The sequence below is a fragment of the Rhinopithecus roxellana genome, chromosome 6, assembly GCF_007565055.1.
Source record: "Rhinopithecus roxellana isolate Shanxi Qingling chromosome 6, ASM756505v1, whole genome shotgun sequence".
NCBI classification, from domain to species: Eukaryota; Metazoa; Chordata; class Mammalia; order Primates; family Cercopithecidae; genus Rhinopithecus; species Rhinopithecus roxellana.
The window spans coordinates 90,267,412-90,294,018 of NC_044554.1; the positions used below are offsets into that span (position 1 = coordinate 90,267,412).

General features: G+C 41.9%; 1 protein-coding gene across 3 annotated transcripts in view; it reads right to left on the bottom strand.

The window, feature by feature from the left end:
• The window catches only part of ELMO1 (engulfment and cell motility 1), a 578,893-nt gene that overhangs the window by 138,667 nt on the left and 413,619 nt on the right, over positions 1–26,607 (bottom strand). For all 3 annotated transcript variants that reach the window (XM_030931898.1, XM_010356685.2, XM_030931899.1), the window contains exon 16: positions 20,840–20,976. In XM_030931898.1, coding sequence (XP_030787758.1) covers positions 20,840–20,976 — 137 coding nt within the window. The remainder of the gene's footprint in view (positions 1–20,839; positions 20,977–26,607) is intronic.

Genomic DNA, 26,607 nt, shown 5'->3' on the forward strand with positions numbered 1-26,607 from the left:
TGTGACAACAGGGATTATACCACAACAGAAAAGGGTGCACCAGGGATGCGGGGAAGAATATAGCGTCTGATGAGCAAGACAGAAACCCCCAAGGTCAAGAACACAAGCAAACTCAGCTTACTCAGGCAAGCAAGGAAGCAGCAGCAGAAATTGGAGATGAAACTAGGGATAAAGGCAGTCAGTTCCAGGGAGATCATGTTCTGAAGGGGGTGGACAAAGCAGAGAGGCTTAAAGGGGGATCCAAGAGGTCTGTACAGGGCCAGATATGGAACCACAAGGGGAGGGTACCCATAGGCCCAATAAGTTATCATATGAAATTCTAGGGTGAGTCCTGTTTAAACCCAGTTGTTTTAACTTTGGTTCTTGGTAGTAAGTTGGTTTTATCAGAAGCCAGTCGCACAATGAATATCAGCAACAACCCATAACCTCTCTAAACAAACCAACGGTCTTAGCGAACCAGCACTGCCATCACAAAAACAGGATTGCTGTTCTTAAACCCATCTTTTGACAGCAACAGCATGTACGAGCCAGATCGCTTCAAACTGTTCTCTTTCTATGAATACTTCCAATCAAAGGAAGCTTTGAAATGTGAACCATGACCCCTAAGCAAATGATATTTGACAGGTTATTCTCCATTTTCACCAAGAATAAGCTCTATAACCTAATTTGTGGAGAAAATAAATTTAGAAAAAAAATCGAATTCTATTTTATTGTCCAGTACTTGCCTGCAACTTTTAGCTACTAATTGTGGAAAGGAGTTAATTTGATAATAAAAATAAAAATTGGCCCTGAAGTGCAATAACCAATCCATGTATATACAATGCAAAAATGTATCCCTGCCCCCACCAAGTCATCTCGAGCTAAATATAGAACACGGTTTCCAAAATGCATTACCTACAATTCTCTCCACACAATGAAAAGCATGAGAACGACAAAGCAAATCTTTCAAATAATCACATACATTGAACCTTGAATAAGTGCTCTTGTTTATGTTTTGTGAGAGTCTATTGTGTTGGACCTCTCAGCTGTTTGAACACACATTGAGAAAACATATTTCACACACAAAAAAATCCCAGTTGGGAAGTGAAGAGTCCGTGCATTTATTCAAGTAATATTTAGGAAGTGCCTGAGATAATGCACTTTAACATGTTGCCTTGTGTTTCCTTCAAGTCTTGGGAACCCAAGAATATAGCCTTAATATCTTGAAAATAATAAAGTTCCATTTATTACATTTTCTGTTCATGAATTTCATTATATTTAATATCTTTTGCAAGCAGACTCTATTCTGCTCACCTGGAGAGCTTCTATTCTTATGATGCTCTCTTAAATAAAGTTCTTCCTCTATGTAATTTTTCCTTTGCATTCTTTCCATACAATATATGTACTATGGCTATTGCACAGTAATCTCTTTTCACAGCTCTCCCCAGTACTGGGAACCTTTAAGGCTGGATTTACTAATACAACACCAGGAATACCATCTCTAGATATATCTGATAACTTAGCCAAGAAGACAAAATCCTACTGCAAACCTTACATGTAGACAGGTTATACAAGCCTTCTTCTGAGTACCTCTGTCATTCTACCCACCATTGTAGGTACAGCCATGGGATGAGGATATCTGAAAACATCAAAATGACTCATCCCCTGTCGTCTCCCATTCCTTCCTCCTCCCACTCCTGCAATCCCAGTCTGAGAGGGACTAGGGTGCTCTGAGAAGTACTGTTGAACACTACCCCTTTCAGAAATTCATTTTACAAGCAATCCAGATACTGGGTACAGCTCTGTCTGCAATGTGGCTTACTTTTTCAAGGGTGTCACATCTGCTTAGAACTTCCCTCCAGTTAATGAATCTTTCTTGAATCAAACCTGAGAGGGCCTTTGATCTCAGTACCAACTAACTTCAGGCTAAGATGCTGGGCACTAGCTGGGCTGGCAAAGCTGGCCCAAACCCATGCTCTATTTCAAGGAAGAATAAACAAAGTTAGTCTGAATTTATAACATGGAATGTCAAGATAAAGAAATTCCCCCTAGACTGACACCACGGATCAGACCACACCTGAAGCTTGGTACCAGTTCTACACCCACATAATTTAAAGTGTTTCTTTAAAAAAAAAGATCGTAAGATAATACGTGATAGGTAGTGAAGACGGGGAACATTAAAAACATAGTAAAAGAAAAATATAATTAATCACACTATGCAGAAGAAACCATTTTTCTTTCAAACCCATAACCCAACATCATAGAAGCCATCATTAAAATCATTCAACCCGGCTGGGTGCCGTGGCTCACGCATGCAATCCCAGCACTTTGGGAGACCGAAGTGGGCAGATCATGAGGTCAAGAGATCAAGACCATCCTGGCCAACATTGTGAAACCCTGTCTCTACTAAAAGTACAAAAACTAGCTGGGCATGGTGGCACGCACCTGTAGTCCCAGCTACTCAGGAGGCTGAGGCAGGAGAAGTGCTTGAACCCAGGAGGCAGAGGTTGCAGTAAGCCGAGATCGCGCCACTGCACTCCAGCCTGGGTGAGAGAGCGAGACTCCGTCTCAAAAAAACAACAACAACCAAAAAAAAAAAAAAAAAAAAACACCAAACGAACAAGCAAACAAAAACACAAATCATTCAACCCTTTTTAGTTTGTAGTTTTATTAGTTGAGATATAATTTTGTATGCTGCTCTACTCACATTTAATATAGGACAAAACATATTTCTGATATTTAGATACTATTCATGAATATCATTCTGAATGAGTAAAAAAATTCTAACAGAGAAATAAATGTATCCATAAATTAATTTATCATATCCCCACTGTTGAACAGTTGGGCTATTTTCAATTTCTCACTCATAAGTAACAATGAAATGAACATCTATATGCGCATCTTTGCTTTTCCCCCCTTGAATGACTATAATTCTAAATAGCTGTACTATACAGGATGGCTCTACAAATGAGATAATCAATGTTGGTGAATTTCCAACATTGAGTGAAAGGATCATGAGCCAAAGGAACCCTGTCTCAACCAGTTTCTTAAAATTCTACAGAAATGTCAAGGTTTCTGCCAGCAAAGTGGTAGCAGGGCATCCTTTCGCGTCATCATGAATGCCAATTTCTCCTTTCTGTTTTGCAGAAGGAAGTGCAGGTCTTCTCCCCACGCAGAGGGGTGTAACTGACCTCACAAACAGCTGGAAGCCAGGACTCCAGCCTTAACCCAGCGTGATCTGGGAAGGGAAGTCTTTGCCATCATCTCAGCCCTGTCTCTGTGCGGGAGCACACGCCAGCATGAAAAATCAATTGGCTTTTGTCAGACAATAAATATCACCAAAAGAAAATCCAAAGATGTTTTTAAGACAGAAAAAAGTATTCCTTTTCCTTCTCTTTTGGAAATAGCTTAATTTTTTTCGTCTTGGTCTTAAAAGAAATCGCCACTCCAAGAATCACTCTTTTTCCTGACATAGCCACACAATGCCCCTCAATGCCAAAATGAGTCCATAAGACTCAGTTTGTTCTGTAGGTTGCAAAGTTTGTTCCAGGGTGTGCTTTTTCCTTTTAAGACCTTATCAGCTGATTTAAAAATAGACATGATTAGCTTTTTTTTTTTTCAACAATAGGATAAAACTTCAATTTAAGTAACATTTGTTAAGCCCACATATATTTCTTTCTTTCTTCTTCGTAGGCACTCTGGGGTAGAAAGGTGAGTAAGAATCAGTCCTGGTTCTTAGGGGTAGAGACAAGAAGGAGAGAGAGTAGATAATACCCATAATCTAAAATCATGATTTTCAAGCCTTTGGAATTCTGCAGCATTGCCTCAAGGTAGCCATGAGGTGGGACAGAGAATGAATGGGAACCCAGTTAAATCAAAGATAATTGGCTAAAATAAGTTTCCAAACTTAGTGTATGGCTAAGTAAGTTAAGTGTTGCAAGAGAAGGGAAGAAAAGTGAACCTAAGGGGGAAAATTACTCCTGTTCCCACGGAGGGGCTCGGCAGGGCCCATGAGTTGGACCTTGAAGGACAGACAGATTTTCACCAGAAAGAGTGGATGTTCCTCCTTGCTAAGGGAACACAGTCAGGGACAGATACTGGGAAGTGCAAGGCATGCTGGGCACTCAGCATGAGTAATGATGGGTTAGTAGGAGGTGTGCTGCTAGACATAATAGGCATGTTGTTTGGAAGAATGGTTTAGGACAGAATGTGGAGTTTTGCTATCCTGCTGGAAGAAGAGAGAGCCAAAGGTTTTTGAAGACAGATGTCTTATGAGAAGAGCTGTGTCCTAGAAAGGTGTTTCTGGCAGCTAGGGGAAAGAGAACTTAGGCTTGGGTCAAGTCCAGATTTAGGAAGACCAATTAAAAGACAAACACATCATCTACACAAGAGATGATGGTGGCAGGAAGGCAGGATACAGAACAAATTGAGTCCATAAGTGAAAGGCACAGGGTGGCTAAGCTATGACAGGAGAAAGTGATTCTTGAGAGCAATAAGATTTCTTTTAAGACCAGAAAAAAAAATTAAGCTATTTCCAGGAGAGAAGGAAAATGATTTTGTTTTTTTCTGTCTTAACAACACCTTTAGATTTTCTTTTGGTGGTATTTACGGCCTGACAAAAGCCGATTGATTTTTCATGCTGGCATATGTTCCTGCACAGAGACCAGGGCTGAGATAATGGTGCAGGAAAGCAGAGTTACAGCATTAAAAGGCAGGTGGCCCTTCTCATACGGGGGCAGATCAGTAGGACTTGGGGACCTATTAGGGAGAAAATGTAGGGAAGCCAGAGATCGCTCCTGGATTTCAAGTCCGAGATATGGGGTGGACTGTGATGTCACTCCTGGAGTTAGAGCCCACAGAAGCAGCAGCAGGAAGGAAGCCATGAGAATGGAGAGTTTAGTTTTGGACATCCCGAGTTTGAGGAGTCTGCAGACCATCCACAGGGGTGGAGCTCAGAAGATGGTAAAGGTGGAATTCTGTCTGCCTCAGATGCTGGTTGAAGGTGGGGAGGAGGCGGTAGTAGGAGAAGAAAAGAGGAGGGTCTCGGGAAATGCCTGTGCTAAAGGGGTCAGTGCCATGGGAATGAAGAACGGAGAGGATCCCAGGAAGCACAGGAGGAAACACAAGTCAGTGCCTCAGAGTCAGGGATGAGGATGAACAAGAACAATCAGAAGGTGTCCTTGAGCTAAATGAAGCAATTGCAGCAGGTGGGGGTGGGTGAACATCAGACCACCTCGAAGAGAGGAGGTGGGAAAGTGGAGATGCCATTCTCTCCTGGAAAATTTGGCAGTGCACAGACGGACAGAGATTGGGTAAGAAAGTGAAAGAGGAACAGGGTTGGAAAATATTGTTTAAGGACAGGAATGATTTGGGTATATTTTTAGGTTGAAGAGAAGAGATGGGGGTGGGGGAGGATACGAATAGCATGAAGGTGTAAGGGATAAAAGATGTATTTTTATAAATTTTTTGATGTCTATCTTCTTCATCAGAGTGGGGATTCATAACAATGTGACTTCTTTCCAGTCTTAAATTTAGAACAAACTCAATGACTCCTCTCAATTCCCACTTGCCTCTTAGAAATCATGTATTTTGTGGCTACAGAGGTTTTCAAGTATTCAAAATATATATTAATGCACTTTGGAGTCATATTTCTTTTCTTGAGCTCAGTTATATTTTTAGTTACCCTTTAATTTTTTTTCTAAAAATACTGCTAGTGACTGGAACAACAATCGTTATTTTATTTCTTCCATATATATTCAATGTGCCATTTGTTATCTTAGGTGCATTGCATGCATATACATATACATATATATGTCTGTATCTGTATCTATCTCTGTGTATCTATATCTATCTTGCATGTATGTTCATTTCCAAAGTCACAGGCAAAAAATTTTTTTAAGGACAGAGTGGCCCACCGGGTCAAGGGCTGCAAAGGTGGCAAACAAGATTGAGATTTAAAACTGTCCATTGGAGGTCATTCTTTGTCAAAATCAGTGACTTCTGTGGCTAAAGAGGTTTTCAAGGACTGATACTATATTTTAGTGCTTTTTAGAGTCCTATTTCTCTTCTTTTGCTCAGTTATATTCTCGGTGCGGGCAGAAGGCAGGCTACAGTGGATTATACATGAAAAAGCGAGCTGGGAAACTGAGGCAACGATTTCAGAAACCAAGCTGGAGGGGCACAGGTGAATAGGGGGTTGAGAAAATCATTTATTTATTATTAAAAATGTGGGAGATTTGTGTTTATTTATATTCTGGTGAGAAGACCGCATGTGAGAGGAAGAGACTAATGATGCAAAGATTAGAAGTGATAACGGACAGAGCCCCAGAGGAGGTGAGAGGGGATGGAATTCAAAGCACAGAAGGAGGCCATCCCCGGGGCCACAGCCTTGTCTAGAAGGGAGGGTGGTGAGTGCAGGATAGGAGAAAAGCCCTGGGTCACACAGGAGGTCACAGGCAGAGCTGGACTAGAATCCATGCCTCTCCAATGCCTCATCTGGAGCGCTGTGTGTGCTGTGTGATCTTCGTGTCATTTCCCTCACGGGAATGGACCCAAATGCTTTTCATTTATTAAGAAGAGTGGAACAGAACTACACATTTTGTAATTCAGAAATGGTCCAAAATTGGCCATTTCATGAGGTTCCACCTAATCTTGGTTCATTTAACCCTCAGAACAACTCTATGACGATCAGTCTCTAGACAGAGAGACTGGGATACAGGGCAGGGCAATTAACCTTCTCAAGCTCACCCAGCAAGGAAACAAAGGAGCTAGGGTATGAACCCCACTCTTTGGGTCCAGGGCCAATGCTCCTGACTGTTAGACTTTACTACAACTTATTGTGGTGAGTTAAATGATCACAGAATAAGAGAACATGAAAGAGAAATAGGTACTATGAATAACACAGAAGAAGACTGTCAGGAATCAACAGTAAATACTTAAGGGTAAATACCACTGATTCCGTGTAACATACAACAATTTTTGGTTGAGCCATTTGAAATTGCTGTATTTGTCGGACAAAAACAGTCCAATACCGGCAGTTGCATACGGCTCCATGTCACCTTTGTGTGTTTGTGTGCGAATCTGCAAATCCCTCTGTTGATTCCTCAGTCATGCAGGGGAGCAAAGGCTGAGGCTGCATCTGTGGCAGCTTCAGGTCTCTATTATCAGCCTAAAAGCTTTTATAACTTGAAAATTTAACGAATAAAAAATTCTGGTAAACTGCATCCAAAAACCATTGATATCTTTTACTCACAGCCTTTTTTTCCTGGTACATGCACAAGCAAATTTTTATCCATCTGAATCCCTGACCAACCAGCATCTGCTCAGTTGAGGCTTGGAAGCAAATGTCCAGGCTTGCCCAGTGCCAAAACCACAATAAAGTAAGCCAAGAACCTTTTTCAAACACATGTTGTGGCAAAAATACGTCCATTTTATATACATTTTTTGTGGCAATAAATGCATTTTAATAGGAAAAGCATCTCTGTGTGACGCATGGGTCTTACCCTTTTCTACTTCTGCTTTAAGAACACATAGTGGCCAGGGAGCCTTCGGACAGAATCCCGTGCTCTGTGACTCACAAAATGGAAATCTGGCATTATATGCCAATGACATTTACTTCTGTGGCAGCTCAAGCGGCAAAAAGCCATATGCCATACACCTCGGAGCCAGCCAAGCCACACAAACAAATATGTGAAAGAGAAATAAGGAGAACAGGACCAGAAGAGTTCTGGGAAGTTGATCGCCTCCAGCACTTAAAACACTCACTGTGGCAAGAACTGGGTCTTCCCACTCTTATGACATTCTAAGGGGGATGCATTTTTTTCCCCCTAATTTAAGAGAACTTTAGGAGGTAAAGGTAAAATACAAAAGATAAGTTTTGTGAAGGACATGATGTGCTCACACATGTGATTCAACATTCCTGCTGCACAAGCACACATTTCCTGGGCATGCTTGGGTAAGCCCCCGTCCCCTACATGGGATGGAAGGTTGACAGTCACATTTGTCCTTTGCACTGGAAGATCTCTCGGCAGCCATTCTGGGAAAGAATAAGTGCCATTACTGACGTTATTTTTCCAGTGGGAAAAAGAGTGCTCCTGGAATGGCCAGAGTACATAGGTTAAGCAGGTCTAAGAGCAATATAATAAATGAGTGAAGGTGAAAATGAAACAGAGGGAGAGATATATATATGTATGTGTGTATATATGTATATATATACACACACACACACACACACACACACACGGTTTTTAACAAGGAGTTCCAACCAATCTTCTTGGAAAAACAATAATTCAGTTTCTTTTGCAAAAGTTCAATATCTTTAAAGCTTTCTATTCACCTTATATAAAGCTACACACGTAGAAAAATGACAACTGCCATTTTTATTAAGAAACAGATGGCAAAATCATTTCATAACTTCCTCAGAGTATTAGCATCCGAAGAGATTTTGATGGAGGGGTGTAGAAGTGTTTCTCAATAAAGCCTGTTGGCATTTGGGGCAAGAAAATTCTTTATTGTGTGGAATTCCAAAATACCCATGGCCTTCAGGAGTTGAACAACAGTGGCCACCCCATATTAAGATGGTGTACATGAATTTAGCTTATTGGTCAGGTGGACCATTTTTAATGATCATTGAATTAAACATTTCTGGCCATTAATTAATTCAACACTGAACACCAAGTATTTGAGCAGATACTACTTAAAAGTACCTGGAGGATATTAAGACATAAAATCTAGCTCTTGCTTCCAATGATATATTGACTTTATTTGGGAAGACAGATTTAAAAATAAACAACTACTACAGAGCTAGAAGACATTTTCCAAAAAAATTTGAACTCCATGCTGTGGGAGCAGATGTAAAAAAAATTCATTCTGAATAAAAGAGAGATGGTAACTATCTCGCTAAGGTGGCACTTGTGCAAAATCCTAAAGGATAAGTAAAATTTCAACAGGCAGATGGGGGAAGATGTTTCTGGTAGAGGGAATGAGATATGAAAATGTAATTGCACATACAAGAAATGGTGGGCAGTTCAGGTAGAGCCTAGGGTGGGTGCAGGGGAAGATATGGAGATAAAGCAGAAAAAGTAGATGAATTAAAGATAAATCTGAACATCTTGCTAAGGCCATAGAATTTAATGAGTCAGGCAATGAACAGCCACTGAAGTTTTAAAAGCAAGAATGGTATGGTCAGATCTGTGTTGGAGGAGATATGGAAGATGGAAAGGTTTCCAAGCTGGGAGATAAGTTGGTGTAACAGTCGCTGTCTTAGTCAGCTATTGTCACATTAATGCTGTGTAACAAACAACCCCAACAGGTAAGAAGTTATTCTCACATTCACAGATCTACAGGTCAGCTAAGGTGGCTGTTTCAAGCTCTAATTCTGTGGGCTGACTGGAAAAACTGTGCTCCATATATCTCATTCTGGGACCTACAATGAAGGAGCAGTAGCTACCAGGGGTATGTAGTTCTCATGATGATGGCAGAAGTGCAAAAGCCTAGCTCAATCACTTGAGCAACAGTCAAGCTCCTGCTCATTTCATATCCATGCACATCCCACTGGCCCAAGCAAGTTCACTTGGCCAAGACAAAAGTCAAAGGGTGGAGGAAATACACTTCACTCATCATGAGGTCATGGCAAGGATGTGGAAGTATGCTACTACCATGAAGCAGTGAAGAACTGTGACCAGCCATTCAATCTATCACATTGGGGTGAGAGAAGAGGAAGACAGGAACTGAGGCAATGACGAAAACGTAAAGGACCATGTGGTGATTGTACTGACTTTGGCCACTAATCAGTTTCACAAAGAGGGACTAGCCCATAAATTTCTAAGTAGAAACTTACTAGACTGCCAGCTCTACGACAGCAGGAACCATCCTGTCTTGCTCACATCTGTATTCCCAGTGTCTACCACAAACACTGTGTTGTAGACACAAATAAATATCTGTTGAAAGAATGAATAGCGTTTGAAGAGTAAGTTGGATAGTGACCCCATTAACCAAGATGTGGAATGCTGATGTGGCTGTGCTGTATGTATGATGGTAGTGAGACAGCAACTTTGAGTACCTTCTAGATCCTAGGCATGGTGCTAGATACTCAGAATAGAGAAAGAGCAAGACTCTGCTCTTAGGATGCCTGACAGTTAGACAACTGCAGTTCACTGAGATGAGTTCCAGGGTATGGGTATTCCTAGGGACACAGCAAGAGGGATATCTCAGGGGCATCTGAGTGAGTTACTGCCAAAAGTGATAGCCGCAGGCTTGAGCACTTTCCTAAGGAAGACAGTGGTCTGATTGATATCTGAGCTGATTACCTGCCTAAATGACTTCCTCCTACACAGTTGGCCTGAGCATCCATTATTTTTAACTTTACCAGAATAGGAAGAAAACACATAGAAATCAGAAAATAAAGGGAAGAAAGAGGCGAGGAGAAGAAGAAATTCGGTTTGGAATTATCATCTCTCAAATTCAAGTTTTAATGTAAATTTTTCTCCCTGTGATAACTGCCAAAACGGCGCTGGAATGCTGGGAGTGGTAGCTCACACCTTTAATCCCAGGTACTCGGGAGGCTGGGGTTGGAGGATTGTGTGAGGTGAGGAGTTTGAGATGAGCATGGGCAAAATAATGAGACAACGTCTCAAAAACAAGAAAGAAAAGAAGGAAGGGAAGGGTAGGGAAGGGTAGGGAAAGAAGGGGAGGGGAGGGAACCACTGCCAAATGTAGACTTACTTTGATACCCTCTTCTGGCCTCTCAACTTCTGTCCTTGCTTCGGCCTTGTTTGACTCAATGACTTGGCTCTATGACTGGTGACAGAGCAGGAGGGTCAGTGTGTAGGTTGAACAAGGTAGATCAGTGTTCAGCTCCTACTTTGAAAAATGAAGGCAGATAATCTTGACCCATAAGTCACTGTTGCTCAGATAAAAGAGCACAATTCTGAAAAATTTGCACAGACATATAAGCAATGTAAATTAGAGATTGAATATGCATATGAAGTTGAATATGCATGTCTAATGATTTAGTCATTAAATATATATTTTAACTACCAAGCACCTAGATCTGGTATTCTGCAGAAAACATTTGGAAATCTCACTTAGAATCTCCTAACTTCTTCTAGCTCTTGTTTTGGAGTCTTTGCAAATAGCTTCCAATTCCACTCTCTCATTCCGACTGCTTGGTTTATCTTGTCTAGGGCCCCCTGTTGCCCTCAATCCTCCATTAATCACAACATCTGGTACCCTCAGTTGGCAACAGGGGGACACCTATATGACAGCATCTATGTGCTCTTCTGTTCTGCCTTAGGAGACTCATCTCTTTTTAGAAATGTGCTCTCAACCTCCCATGTAACACCACTTACATTGCAATTATGAGATAAATATTTTCTTTTAAATCAATGAGGACCTGTATTTCATGAGAGATTCCCACCTAATGGTACCCTTCTTAGCTATCCAACTCTGCTTCCTATTTGCCCTTTAATTTAAAATACCTAAATCTCATCATGCCTTACTTAAAATGTAGATAATTTCCTTTTAATTGGACATATACTAATAAAATGGTTTCTGTGCCATTATCAAACCTTTCATATAAGCCATAATGGAATCTGGAATTCAGGTCATGGAAACCAGTTAACAACTCCTACACAGCCCCAGTATATACTAATAAAAAGGAAAGAAGTTTCAGAAGTTACTGAACAGAGTTATGGAAAGCAGTTAACTTAAAGTCATCATTATTCTCATGCCCAGGGATGGTCAGAAATTGAACCAAGGAACTGATATATCTCACTACTGTCCAGCAGAAGAACCAATCAATTATTTTCTCCTCCTATTTGACAAATCCCAAGTTAGCACATGCAAAGAAAGATACACTGGCTCTAGTAAGACTTCAGAAATGAAAAGCACTTTATGCAAAATCTTGAACACAAAGGAACACCCACGAAGTATATTTACTACTGTCAGGCTTATTCAAAACTGTGAGATTTACTCTTGGTCAAAACCATTTTTATAAATGCTCCTGTTATAGAAAATGTCCAGAAAGCAAAACATATTAAAAATGTCTTCAGCTAAAGACAGCAGTCAACCTTTATTTAAGCAGGTTTTAAATAGTTTGTTTAACCATTTTTATGAAAATTACATGGGCTGGGAGCAGTGGCTCATGCTTGTAATCCCAGTACCTTGGGAGGCTGAGGCAGGCGGATCATGAGATCAGGATACTGAGACCATTCTGGCCAGCAAGGTGAAACCCTGTCTCTACTAAAAATATAAAAATTAGCTGGGCATGGTGGTGCACGCCTGTAATCCCAGCTACTCGGGAGACTGAGGCAGAAGAATCGCTTGAACCAGGGAGTTGGAGCTTGTGGTGAGCCGAGACTGCGTCACTGCACTCCAGCCTGGCGACAGAGGAAGGCTCTGTCTCAAAAAAAAGAGAAAGAAAGAAAAGAAAGAAAGAAAGAGAGAGAGAGAAAAAGAAAGAAAGAAAGAAAGAAAGAAAGAAAGAAAGAAAGAAAGAAAGAAAGAAAGAAAGAAAGAAAGAAAGAAAGAAAGAAAGAAAGAAAGAAAGAAAGAAAGAAAGAAAGAAAGAAAGAAAGAAAGAAAGAAGGAAAGAGAGAGAGAAAGAAAGAAAGAAAATTACATGAACAGGGTCAACAACATCCAACTCTTCCTGGATGACTCAAGATTCCTTGCATTCTCCTTCCTTATAAAGAGATGCTGCCAGGGCTGTAAATTCAGGGGGTGGAGGGTTGGGAGATGCAGGGTACAGTGCACAACCCCAGGACAGAATGGGTCACCCTCTGAGGTCTTCTCTATGTTCTTCATAAAAGCTGCCATGGACCCCATGCAGCTGAGACCATCACGGCAGCACACTTGGAAGTTAAGTCACTACTGGCTGGGCACGGTGGCTCACGCCTGTAATCCCAGCACTTCAGGAGGCCAAGGAAGGTGAATCACCTGAGGTCAGGAGTTCAAGACCAGCCTGGCCAACATGGTGAAACCCCATCTGTAATAAAATTGCAAAAATTAACCAGGTCTCATGGCAGGAGCCTGTAATCTCAGCTACTCGGAAGGCTGAGGCAGGAGAATCACTTGAATTCGGGATGCAGAGGATGCAGTGAGCTGAGATTGTGCCATGGCACTCTAGCCTGGGTGACAAGAGCAAGACTCTGTCTCCAAAAAAAACAAAAACAAAAAAAAGAGTCACTACTAAGTTAATCACTAAACTTGAGGGAGCAGCTTGCCCACCTTTCCTGAAGATGTTTGCTGTCCGTGTTGCCATGAACATCCTTTTCCTTTTCAGACGCATTTGGAATCCCGTGTCACCCGGTCTTCTCCCAGATCTCCATTACTGTGGACTGGTGTTGGCTCCAGGCCAGTGCTGAGCCTGCCAGTTTATCTGCCTGATGCCATCAGGGTGCACAGCCATCCTAGCTGTGGGTAATTTCCTATTCCTATCTCACACTGAGGAATCTGAAGCCGACAGAACCGAGTCCCTTGCACAAGGTTACCCAGCTGGAAGGGAGGCCCTTGGCATTTTTACATACTGTCCCCAGTCCCCTGCCTCACCTGCAGTATATTTGTTTGTGGGTGGGCTGGGGAGGAGTGACCACAGTGGTCAAAATCCCCTCTATGGCCAAACTAAAGTTCAATGCACCCCCATACAGAGGTACAAAACAATCTGTATTTATGGATATTTGAACAAACTATCTGGGGAAATCAAGGCAGCTCAATTACACTGCACGACCAAGTGCAAATTACTGCCACTTTAGGTTTTGCCTATTGAGATTAGCACCTCCTATTTGTATAGGGCAATTTGCAAAGCAAACCTAATGACAGCTTAATCCCCAGTGACTCTGGGAAGTATTATTTATTACTACTGCCACTACCAGTTTACAGGTGAGAAGGGATTTGGTGGTTAAAGGACAAGATCAAGGTCACACTGCTGGTGAGGGGCCAACTGGGACTGCCACCAGATCCTCCTGCTAATTCAGCCTTGGTTCTTGCCTTTGCACCATGCATTCTTGATGAGGGTGTGGGGACATCATCCTTAGGGAGGGCACAAAAATGGTTCCTGGAGGAGTAAATCTTACTCTTTTTACATAGAAGGCACAGTTATACGTACATACACAAAGAGATATACAATATATCTGTAATTACAATTTCGGGGGAGGGTGATTGGGGAAAAATACCTATAAAAGCTCTCTAGCGGGGTGATAATGCAAAAGAGAATGAGAAATATTGCTCTATACCACAGTGCTTCCCTGACTTGGCCAGAGTCATGTTACCTGTCATTAATACGTATCTGTTTATGCATGACAATGGGGTCTATTTGAACATACACTTGTTGGAAAACATAAGTTACCAAAGTCACTTTCCCAGTCTTTCTGCTGTCTCTGGATAGTATAACTGACCTTGATGAGGACTGGAGAGGACACATCTTGATTGCATCCAACAGAAAGTGGCAAACTCCATGGAAATAGGTAACACTATCTTATGCGAATAGGTTAAAAGCAGACACATGTATGAAACTCTTTGCTACCTATTCAACAGGGAATGCCAAAGAAATAATGATTAAATCTATTCATATAATGCATTTGCTTCTAGAGGAGGTTCCACTGCCTGTGTGGCAAGCCCAAGACCTTTGTGAAACATCAGAAGCCTTTTGAAAAAAAATGCTTGTTAATGGCCTAGACAGTTGAAAAATGGAAAACCTCATTGTATGACATTAGGGCTCTTTAAGACTTCTCCTCTACTCAAATATTCATGTTTCAATTAAAACATACACCTACTTTATTAGCCACATCAGGCCCAGTTCAGATCAATAACAGCAGCACTAGATGGAATTCTAATGAAGATAAACAACGCTGAGTCCTCCCAGCTTCCCCTGGGCATGGATGCACAAAGCTTCCTTTCACAGCTTGCTCCAAGATATTTTACAGTCACCTGCCTCATGCAAATGAGGAGACTCATGTTTATTCATGATGAGAGTTACAGACCACCTTTCATTCCCTAGGCCAGCTCAGCTAACCAACAGAGCGCCGTCTGCACCACTATGAAGTTGAACTGTCCTAATAAGGGGACTCCTGAATATATAATTGTCCCCTGAAAAGCATGCACAGAAAGTCAGTAAGCTGCAAACAGTTTGAGAAGCAAACACATTTCCCTTTTTTATTCATGTGTTAGCTGCCTTTAAGGTTTTAAACACAATCCCTTTTCTATCCCACACTATAATCCACTAGATGTGACTAGCTGGTGGTTATTTCCTATGAATAATCTTCATAGGGGATTTCTCAGGATGTTTCCTTCTGTCCTGCCATTCTTCCTAATTGAGATTTTCTCCCATTGACTCAGATGAAGCTCACAGCCTGGCCAAGGGCAGCTGCAGCTTTGTTTAATGGGCCTGGGTTCTCCCTATGCACAGTCTTGGCTATTTTAAGGGGTGGTTTTTCATCTGCAAGCCTGAGATTCTAAGCTCTATTGTGTGCGCTTAGTTTATTATGCTGCTGGATAAAGTTTCAAAATAGCGCTTTTACTCTAGAATGATTTCATTTTTCAAATTAGTTTCTTCCATTTTGGTAATCTGAAAGTGTGGCACAATCATCTGATCTTGGCTTATAATGTCGATTTTGATAGCGTCTAAAGTAACACCAATGCTAGGAACAAATATTTTGATGGTTTCTAAAAGGGCTCAATCATCAGTGAAGAGATCTGGGCAACTAGTAATTGTTGGGGAGGACTTAATTCTCATCAGCCATTAAATATGTGAAAATCATGGGACCTGCTGATTTTTAGACTGCTACCGTGTGTTTCACAAGGAAACTAAGGTACCCAATAAAGTTGTTTGGAGGAAGACACTTCCAAAATCCATGAAAATTTCAGCTTAAAGCCTATTTTTGTCAGTTACATGGGTTATTAATTCAGTTCAGAATTTAGTGTGAAATTCATAGCTTACTTTTTTTTTTTAACATAGCCAAAAAATGTCTGTTTGTGAAAAGGGCAATTTACTCCTTTTTTCATAGAAAGGCTTTACCTTTTTCAGTACACTCCACAACTACATATGCCATTTTTACTTCCTCCAAGCCCCCCCCCTTTTTTTTTTTTTTTTTGAGACAGAGTCTCTCTCTGTCACCCAGGCTGGAGTGCAGTGGTGTGATCTTGGCTCACTGCAACCTCAAAGCACTTTTACACTAATTACTTCAATTTATTATCACCCCACCAAAAGAGAGGGCGATAGATCCTTTTAAAAACTATTATTATTTTTAGATTCTCAGACAGAACTCTGGAATAGCAGACTCAGGATGAAAACCTGGGTCACACAGGTCAACAAGCATCCTACTCCATCAATGCACGAAATTTATAGTAGCTTGTGATAAGTGTCAACATATGTCAATGATGTGGGGTCTATTAACATAAATCACCTTTAATGGTCAAATCTACCTTAATGAAAATACTCATTCATAGCTTTCCCCCTCCGATGATTTAATTAATCTATGGTGCGGTTGGCCAGTGGGATAACAGGGTTTTCAAAAGCCCGCAGGTGATTTCAACGTACAGTTAAAGGTGAGAAACAGTGCTACACACAGCCATATATTTTAAAGTGTATACTCTCATTAGATTTTTTTTTTTTTTTACAGTGGAGTAGTTAGCCACACATGCTTTAAATGAGATTCCCATACCTAAAATATCCAAGTTACTTGTGTCCCCTTTCTTAACCCCGCTCAAAAATGAGGATTTTAATGAAATGATTATGGGGCTACTTGTGTGCTGAGGTATCCAGCTGCAGTTTAGCTCTTCTCTAATGCCCATAAAAATGAATAATGCATGCTCTAAAATATTGGTAATAAAAGACAAAAACATAGAACACAAACTCAATGGCCTGAATCAATGGATTATTCTGCAGAGTGCTATATTGAGAAACTGAAAGAAAGTACTTTTCAAAGCATAAATATTTTAATCACTCTCCAATTCTACTTCTCTTATATAAATAAAAAACATTCCATCTGCTGCTTCCCAAGCCCGGAAGAGCAGACGACAGCTGCTTTTCCAAACACCCTCTTCCAGCAGTGGCATTAACTACCAAGCACTAGATATCTATAAACTGGTGTCCCAAGCAAGGCGGCCTGCAGAAGCTATTCCTGCCTCTGATAGAATCCAGCGTAGTTTGTTGGGCAAATCAAAATTTTAAATTGAGGGCACTGCTTCTCCAGTGAGGAGCTAAAGAAGGCAGATAGCTAAGTCCTGCTCACAGAGCCCTGGGTCTCAGGGTTGACAAATAAATCCACCTTCCACGCTCTGTTTCCAGTGGCAAGAGCCTGAGATGGTGTCCAAGAAAGTTGAAAAGAAATTATGTTTCATGTTGGGCTTTTTAAAGATATTTCTGAATTTGAATGTGGACAGTCAGGGAATAAGAAAAAAACATTAAATCCACCAGTAATTCACAACCCACATTTATTCCTAAATTCAATCTCCTCTGCTACCAAGTTAATAAAAGAAGAAAAGTGAACTGATTTAACTTTCAGCTCTTCTCTCTTCTCCAATTTATTATCAGGTAAAGCAGAACAGTGGCTGATAGATGGGCAGCAGGAAAAAATCAGAAAGGCAGTCTTCAAAATGAACTAGAGGCTGTCACACAGGGGCTTCCTTTTTAAAAAGGCTAGTGGAGGCAGAACAGGGCCATAAAAGAAAAGGGACATAATTATATCTGTATCTGAGTTGCCACTAGCAGAACTCTGTGACAGGTATTATGTCTACTAGCAAAAAGAAAAACAAATGAAAGGCTCGTCTGTCCATGTTTCATTAATTGAAACTGATCTACACATCTAAAAATCTAATATAGCTGCAAATCAAATACACACTGGAATAGGCAGAATAACAGCTTCCCATTGGTGCCTGTGTTCCGATCCTCAGAACCTGCAAATACGTTACCTTCTGCAGCACAGGGGATTGGGGTTGCAGATAGAATTAAGGTTACTATCAGTCAACTTTAAGATGCGAAGATGATGCCGGATTATCCAGGTCACCCAATGTAATCACAAGGTCCTTAAAGGTTTGGAAGACCAAGGCAGAAGAGGGATCAGGGTGATGGGATGGCATGTGAGAAGGACTCAAGCTATCCTTGCTGGCTTTGAAGATGGACAACAAGGACATAAGCCAAGGAATGCAGGTGACCACCAGAAAGTGAAAAAAGCAAGGAAACAAATTATCTCCTAGAGCCTCTGGAAAGAAACAGCTCTGCTGCTGCCTTGATTTTAGCCCAGTGAAATCCATTGTTGACTTCTGAACTATGAACTGTAAGATAAATTTGCATTGTCTAAGCTACTAAATTTGTGGTAATTTGCTATATCAGCAACAGAAAAGTGATATACACACGATAGAAATGTAAATACCTGATACATTTTTCTGGTTACATAAGTACGGCATGCATAGTACTGAGAAAAAGGAAAAAAAAAAAAAAGCAAACATAACAAAAGTATTTAATGTAGCAAATTAAAATTCCTTGTCCTTCCCATCCCTGATTTTCCTCTGATATCTGCTCTTGCCTGATGGCTATCTGGATGTGAGGCAGGACCCTCTGGCTCTCGGGCCTGGAGCTGTTTGTCCTCAGCCATAAACTGTCACCCCTACTTGGCAGTAGAGGTGTGACCCCCAGCATTAATCTATGATCTGTAAACAACACAAAAAGATGGCATTAGAGCTACAGTAAGAAACTGCACCCAAAACCTGGCTCTTAGGTCTTACTGAAGAGATTTCACAGCTATATAGGCTAATTATGATAAAAGTTTCAGAGTGACACTCTGGGGGGTTTGCTGTCTCCTGCCAGGGCCCTGAACAGGCAAGATGTCTGCCACCAATCTGACCACATGGCCATAAGCCACAGGGACCCTAGAGCTATGGTCACCTCCCTCTACCAGCTGTGCCCACCTCCTCCAGCCTGGGGCCTCTGGCTTCCTTTGCTAACAAGGAACTCTTGGTGCTTCATGTTATAAACCATAACTTCTATAGGATTTAAGTGTCTGAATGCTCATCCCCAGAGTCAGTCCTCTGCAGAACTTTCATATTTTCTGCACAGCTTATCTGTGCCTAGATCAACAACAATAATATCTGAAACATTATTATTTTCAGATATTATTCTGCAAAAATGCAGAATTTATAATTCAGGAAAAGCAGGATAAATGAGATCTCTCAGAAAGCAGACATCTGATGCCCAAATCTGTAACAGCTGGTGAGGTCTCCATCTCCTGGAGGAACAGGTGTCCCCAGCTCGCAAAGCTGAGGACTGGATGGCTTTCACACAGCAGCACATGAAAGAGCTGAAATGATCCAGGGCAGAGTGGCCTTAGTCCCTTAGCCAATTTCAAAGACTACTGATTTAACTCTCTTTTTTTGGTTTGATTGAACAAAGGCCTCCCTGCTCTCCTTCCCTCTTTCCCAGGGATGATTTGCACCTGAATTGCAAAGTCTCTCATAATCAAGTGAAGTACATTTAAGAGGCCGCAGTTATAATCATAAAGAAATTAATGGGCTTCTTTTCTCCACTTTCCTTCTTGAAATGTGCCTGTCCTCCGGCATAGCTGCTCAGACACACAACGGCTCTGGATTGCAGCTTCTAGACCAATGCTCTCCACAGAAGGGCATTACTGGGGTCTATTTCAATGAATTCAATGGATGACCAAGATGCAAAGGACAGATCATTGGGATGACAGAGATGATATGGCAGGTGAGAACACTGTGCTGAGGAAGAAAGTCAGATTAGGACCTGACTGAAGCTTGGGGTCCTTTTCCTGATTTTCTTTCTTTTCAATTGGTGTTGGTTCAAGATGCCACAAACCAGAAATATAGTGGGAAACAAGGATGAGATGTATATCCAGGGAGGAGGTGACAGGGAGGCAATAACTAACAAGTATATTAAGTGCAGGTGAAATTCAGATATTACGTTATGCAACAAGCACATGCCCATGAAAGCCCCACAGTATGACTGAGGCCTAGACCCTTCGACTCTTAGTCACAGCCCTTAGTGCTGGGTGAGTGGGCATGGGTGACGAACCCGACCACATTCAGAGTCATCTATAGCAGCAAATTGAAAGTACTAAAGGCTGCAATATGCCATTAGTTATTATTGCTAATCAGGCCTTTATCTAAGGACAAAGATTTTGCTTCTGTATGAAACCATGGATAGTGCTTCTGCTCTCTTTAAGTTGGTCAATGCCCTTCCCTCTGCTCGTTATTCACACACAAATGGAAATGTGAAAGTCACACTCTAGTGAGACATTATGATATAGAAAACCAAGGGACATCTCAGTTCAAAGGATCAAATGCTTACTGTAAACCAAGAAATGTTGCATATAACCTTAATGACTCAGTTCTTTGAAAGAGATCTTTCATTTTAATAAAAATTCTTTTGATACAGCACGGGGCAGATGATCACAACACATCCATAATCCCCAAAGAAATCACTGCACTAGGTGCAGCAGTCTTCCTGATCTCATTTGCTGTGTACCAGTCTCCTGGACAGGTGGAGGGAAGGCCCCTTCCCCGGCAGATCTTGCAATATTGACAAGGCATCCCAAACTAATGCTCTGAAAGGAAACGTTCACCTTGATAATGTATCTCAAGAACAATTCTCTGCTGGTGACTCCGGCTTAGACAAAAGGAACAAAGCTGCTCCAAGCTTACCCCCAGAGGGATGAGGTCATCCCCAGCACAGAGATTCATGTCTACACAGGGATGTTTGTCTTTCTCTACTCTTGAAGCAACTGTCATTGCAATCTTCCTCATTTCCCCACCTTGCCAAATGCCTTCTGCACACAGACAAGGGACCATGCAGCAGGTCCCTTTGGTGTCACGGGAATCCCCTGCCTCTACCCGAGATCCACATTACCTTGTTGAAGTCTTCAGAAGTTGCCCTCATTTCCTTCCATGTCTTGTTCAGGAGCTGGATACAGATGCAGAAAAACTCCTCAAAGGATCTGTCGTGGGTGAAGAACATCGGGTGGAAGTCGTTGCAGGTCTCACTAGCTGGAGGAAACATGGAAAATAAGGGAAGAAGTTTTAAAACAGTGAAACGCGAGGACATAACCACAGGTAGGTGCCCCAAAGGGAGACAAGCGGAGATATCTTTGGTTCAGGCAATAATGGTGAAAAAGCATTTCTGAAAAAGCAACCAAAGGATGGTTCCCATACAACTTGGAAGCTTAAGGTCAGATGGCCAGACCTAGCCTTAGGCACATATTTTGACTGACAACAGTCAGTCCCTAACCCATGCCAGGACATGGTCCCTTGGCTTTGCTCCAAAACTGCTGTGTTGATTATGAGCCCTATATCTGCTTTCTTGACCTTATACAGATTATTCAAACTGCCCTCTCAGGCACAGCTCCTCCATCACCCTCAATTTCCTCTTTCTTATCAGAATAACTGGCAGAAGATGGGTTTTCCTGAATACACGATTAATTGCAACTTTGAAAATAGCATCCACGCTTATTTCTCCAGGGGGCTCTTTTCTCTCTTATGGCAGTAAGCAGGGGACATTTGAGATCATTAACCATCTGATGCCATTAACCATTTGTTTGACATTTCCAGGCACAGATGGCTGGAGGTCAAAGCAACCCGAATGGCTTTGAAGGCGGCAACTGGTCCAGTCCTGGGCAAAACCGGAAAGTCAGCCAAAATTGCCTTCAAGCCCCCACTGGAGAGCTTCCTTGGGTCAGACCTAGTGCTCTGAACACTGAACTTTAGGTCTGGTCCCTACTCTTCTCCTCCTCCTCCTCCTCAGACCAGCGCCCCAGCCCCTCCCATCATCCCATCAGTCAAGCTTACATTTTTATAGCCCTTCTGTACATTACACCTCATTTGATCTTTACAGTTCCTCTTACCACTCATGTCTTATGGATGAGGATATTGTGGAGCCCATGGAATTAGGGTTTGTGACCCCCAAAACCAATACCCTAAGGTTTTAAAAAAATAAATATATATGCTGTTACATACAGTGAAAGTCTTTCTATTTTATTTGGAATCCTTTTTTTTTTTTTAAATTTTACTTTAAGTTCTGGAATATAAGTAGAGAACGTGCAGGTTTGTTACATAGGTATACATGCAACATGGTGGTTTGCATGAGGACTGGATGACTTTCAGGCTTTCACACAGCAGCACATCAACCCATCATGTAGGTTTTAAGCCCTGCATGCACTATTTGTCCTAATGCTCTCTCTCCCTTAGCCCCCCAACCCCCAGCTAGCCCCAGTGTGTGCTGTTCCCCTCCCTGTGTTCATGTGTTCTCATTGTTTAACTCCCACTTATGAGTGAGAACATAAGGTGTTTCATTTGCTGTTGGAATATCTTTTAAGGTCGATTCATCCTCAAGGCTCAGAATGGTGGGGTTTCAGGCCCTGGAAGTCCAGGACAGGATGGAGGGAGGAGTGGGAGCAGACTTACAGCAGAGACCTTCTGTTCTCGGGGAGAGCCCTGGTGCCTGCCATGCAGATGAGCAGCGGATCTGCTTAGAATCCTATAGAGCAGGCCCCCAGTGAACAAACCCTGATCAAGCCTCACGGAAACACACTCAAGGGTACCTGGTCACCAAGCTATTACACACCAACCTCTTCTCTCTTCGACCTTCATGAACACAGTGAATTTCAGACCTCTCAACAGTTTAAAACAACAGCAATGTGGTGTATATTTGCACAGCTCACCACTTCTAAAGGGCACAACCTGATTTGAAGATATGGTAATGCTGTTTTCTTCCGAATAAAGTAAGGGCATGGGCCAGGAGCAATGCATAGTCCTGCAGGAAGAGTCCAGGGGTTGGCGGACAGAAGATTTGGGTTCAAGAGCAGCCCAGGCCAATCAGGAGCAAGTCACTTCACCTTTCTAAGCCTCAATTTTCTTAATTAAAAAATGGAGGGCTGGGCACAGTGGCTCACACCTGTAATTCCAGCACTTTGGGAGGTCTAGGGGGGTGGATTATCTGAGGTCAGGAGTTTGAGAGACCAGCATGGCCAACATGCTGAAATCCTGTCTCTACTAAAAATACAAAAATTAGCTGGGCATGGTGGCATGCGCCTGTAGTCCCAGCTACTCTGGAGGCTGAGACAGCAGAATCGCTTGAATCCAGGAGGTGGAGGTTGCAATGAACCGAGATCACACCACTGCATTCCAGCCTGGGTGACAAAAGCGAAACTCCACCTCAAAAAAAAAAAAAAGAGGAAATGAAATCGCCTCTGCCTTCTCCCTAGGCTTCAAAGCAGATCAAATAAGTCAACTGATGGGAAAGTGCTTTGGACAGGATAAAAGTTAACACCAATATGGAGGGAAGTGGTGGTGATGACAATAAATATTGCACCTGCCTACTGTTCCCAGAAACGTGAGCTTTTCTGTGATTTCTTTTCCCACTAATTCCTAGTCCAACCTGTTCACATTTCAGCAGTTAGAAGCAAGAACATATAAGTCATCCCACCCCAGCCTGTGTTATAGTCTAGCAGAGAGATGGCAAATGTGAAGTTCTGACCTGTGACACAAAGCTATTTAAGAAACTCAGAAGATCAACACTGGCAGCCTGTGCAGTTTTCTACCCTGGACAATGAGCGGTCGGTCTCACTTTCATAAGCACCAAAGCTAATGAAATTTACAAATCTTCAGCTGTACCTTAAAACACTGTTGCCATCTAAGAACTTGTTATTAATCCATATTATCACAGTATCATTTTTGGATCTAGTGTGATTATATGTCTACTTTATGCCCTAGTAAAAGTTTTTATGTGATCAGTGGAGCTAAGATAGCCAGACAAAACTGAGACTTGCAAGCCCTGCTCTTACTTGGGTAAAGAGGGAGGGAAGTGACATCATTAGTAATTAACTAAACAATTCGTTGGGTACATATGACATGCCAAAGGTTCTACAAGCACTATTCTTGCAACAACCCTCGAAGGTAGGCCTTATGGACATCCTCATTTTATATGTGAGAAAGGTAAAACTTGGATAAATAACACCTTCCATCATGAGCTTTTTTTAGTCGGCCCCAAATGAGCATCTGAAACCTACAGTCAGCTGATCCAGCAGCAGACTTCCTACCTTAGTTGACATCAAGAGCTCACTGCATTTCTTTGTGGTTGCTGCTTTGAAAATGAATTCCTCCACGCACTCTCTTAGGTCTCTCGTACTCCTCCTTCAACATAAACCCAGATCATGACCTGCAGTCCAATGTGGATCACAGCAAGTGCGTCGCCAGCACCTGCTGACTGAGAACACTCGGCCATGAGATAGCAGTACCAAGGCCAGCAGCCACGCACCGGGCACTGGATGACGGACTTCATGTCACTTATTATGTCAGGCACAAAAGGAAGATATTACTAACTTCTTTTTAAGATTATAAATAGGAGATTTAGAAAGGCTTGGAGACTTGTCCAAGGTCACATAGTTTGCAAGCAGTAGTGCTAGGATTCAAGGTCGAGTTGGCTCCAAAGTCCATCATTGTTCTGCTTCACTCACTTTCCTCATTCTGTTTCTCAGTTAACCCTGCCTCCAATGCACTTCTGCCAACACAAATCTGAAACAAGTGTTTTTCTATCCACAGAAAATATTTATGAAGTAAAATCTTACAAGAGGTGAAGCTTCATCTATGAATGCTTATGTATATTTACTGTGTGAGATTCCTCTGCTTTCCTCCTACTACTCGTGGCTTACGTGGGGTTAGGTTGGAATCACCAGGGTTCCACTCCCCTTCTGGACCTTACTCCTCCTTTCGTGGGTCTGGGCAAAGCTGCACTCTCGACAACTGTGTTGAGCAGCCAAGAAATCATCTACCTGGTTCCTAGCTTCTGCTGAACCAACTCTTTTTTCTTCCTCAAGGTATTTTATCTTTCTCAACTTCCATAACATATAAAGGTTTCCTCAGGTGCTCAGTCACTGAGGAAAAGTCACACTGGATGAATGCATTTGATTTATTTCAAGAAACTCACAAGTTGGGTTTCATGTTAATAGAACCTGAGTTTTGTTCATGACAACAATGTGCCCAGCTAAAAAAGTACAATTTGCAGCCTCCCTTGTGATTAAGAGTCATCATATGACCCAATCCCAAATAACAGGTAAGTTAAAACTGTTGGGCACAGTTCCCAGGAAAGACCTTTAAAAGGGGAAAGACTTGGTTGACTTGTGGCCTTTTGTCTCTGCCTCCCCACTTCAACTTCTTCATGTCTGGAACACAGGAGTGATGACTGGAGCTCCTGCAGCCATTTTGCCAGCATAAAAATGAGGGCTATACCCTAGACAGTTAGTAGGAGCTCCTGATGACACTGTGGAATCACCACAGCAAACTGGAATTGGAATTCTTTTGTACATAATTTTTTGTACACAATTTGTTGGTATGTAATTCGCTTAAGCCATGTGAAATTACTAATATTAAAAAAAAAGCAAGCAAGTACATTGACAATACCACAAGAAAACATGTGCTCAAGATCACTGGAGGTCAGAGAAAACACAGGAATGAGGAGGCAGGATATTACAGCGGTGAGAGCGAGACAAACTTGCATTCAAATAATTAAATGTGATGCCCCTTAGCGTGCCATAAAACCTTAGACAAATAAATGCTCCCTGAACCTGTTTCCTCATCGGTGAAATATATAACCACAGAAAGTTTGTAAGCACCAAGTTAGATTATGTACATAAAGTGTGTAGTAAAGTGCCTAGCACATGGCATAGGATTAGTAAACGGTGGCTATTAGTTACTATTTTTTTTTTTTTTTTGAGACAGACTTTTGCTCCTGTTGCCCAGGCTGGAGTGCAATGGTGTGATCTCAACTCACTGCGACATCTGCCTCCCAGGTTCAAGCGCTTATCCCGCCTCAGCCTCCTGAGTAGCTGGGATTACAGGCGTGTCCCACCACACCTGGCTAATTTTGTATTTTTAGTAGAGATGGGGTTTCTCCACATTGGTCAGGCGGGTCTTGAACTCCTGACCTCAGGTGATCTGCCCACCTTGGCCTCCCAAAGTGCTGGGATTACAGGCGTGAACCACTGTGCCTGGCCTAGTTACTATTTTTAATCAAGCACCTGGCATAGGTTTAGTAAATGGTGGTTATTAGTTACTATTTTTTTTTTTTCTTTTTGAGATGAAATCTTGCTCTGTCACCCAGGCTGGGGTGCAAAGGTGCAATCGTGGCTCACTGCAATCTCTTCCTCCAGGGTTCAAGTGATTCTCCCGTCTCCTCCCGAATAGCTGGGGCTACAGGTGCAGGACCCCATGCCCGGCTAATTTTTGTGTTTTTAGTAGAGACAGGGTGTTGCCATGTTGGCCAGGCTGGTCTCCAACTCCTGACCTCAGGTGATCTGCCTGCCTTGACCTTGCAAAGTGCTAAGATTACAGGCATGAGCCACCATGCACAGCTAGTTACTAATCAAGTAATTAATTAATCAAGTAATTAATTAAGTTATTAATTAATTAATTAATTATTAATTAATTAATTAAGTTATTAATCAAGTACATGGCATAGGCTTAGTAAATCGTGGCTATTAGTTACTATTTTTAATCATCATCCCCAGCACATTATATAGCTTCTTAAAGACTCCAACAATTCTAGGAGATGAGGAAGGAAAGAGGAATCTGGTGAACGGCCTTTAGGGTCCCGTAGGTAAGGAGGCGGTAGAGTCAACCAATCAT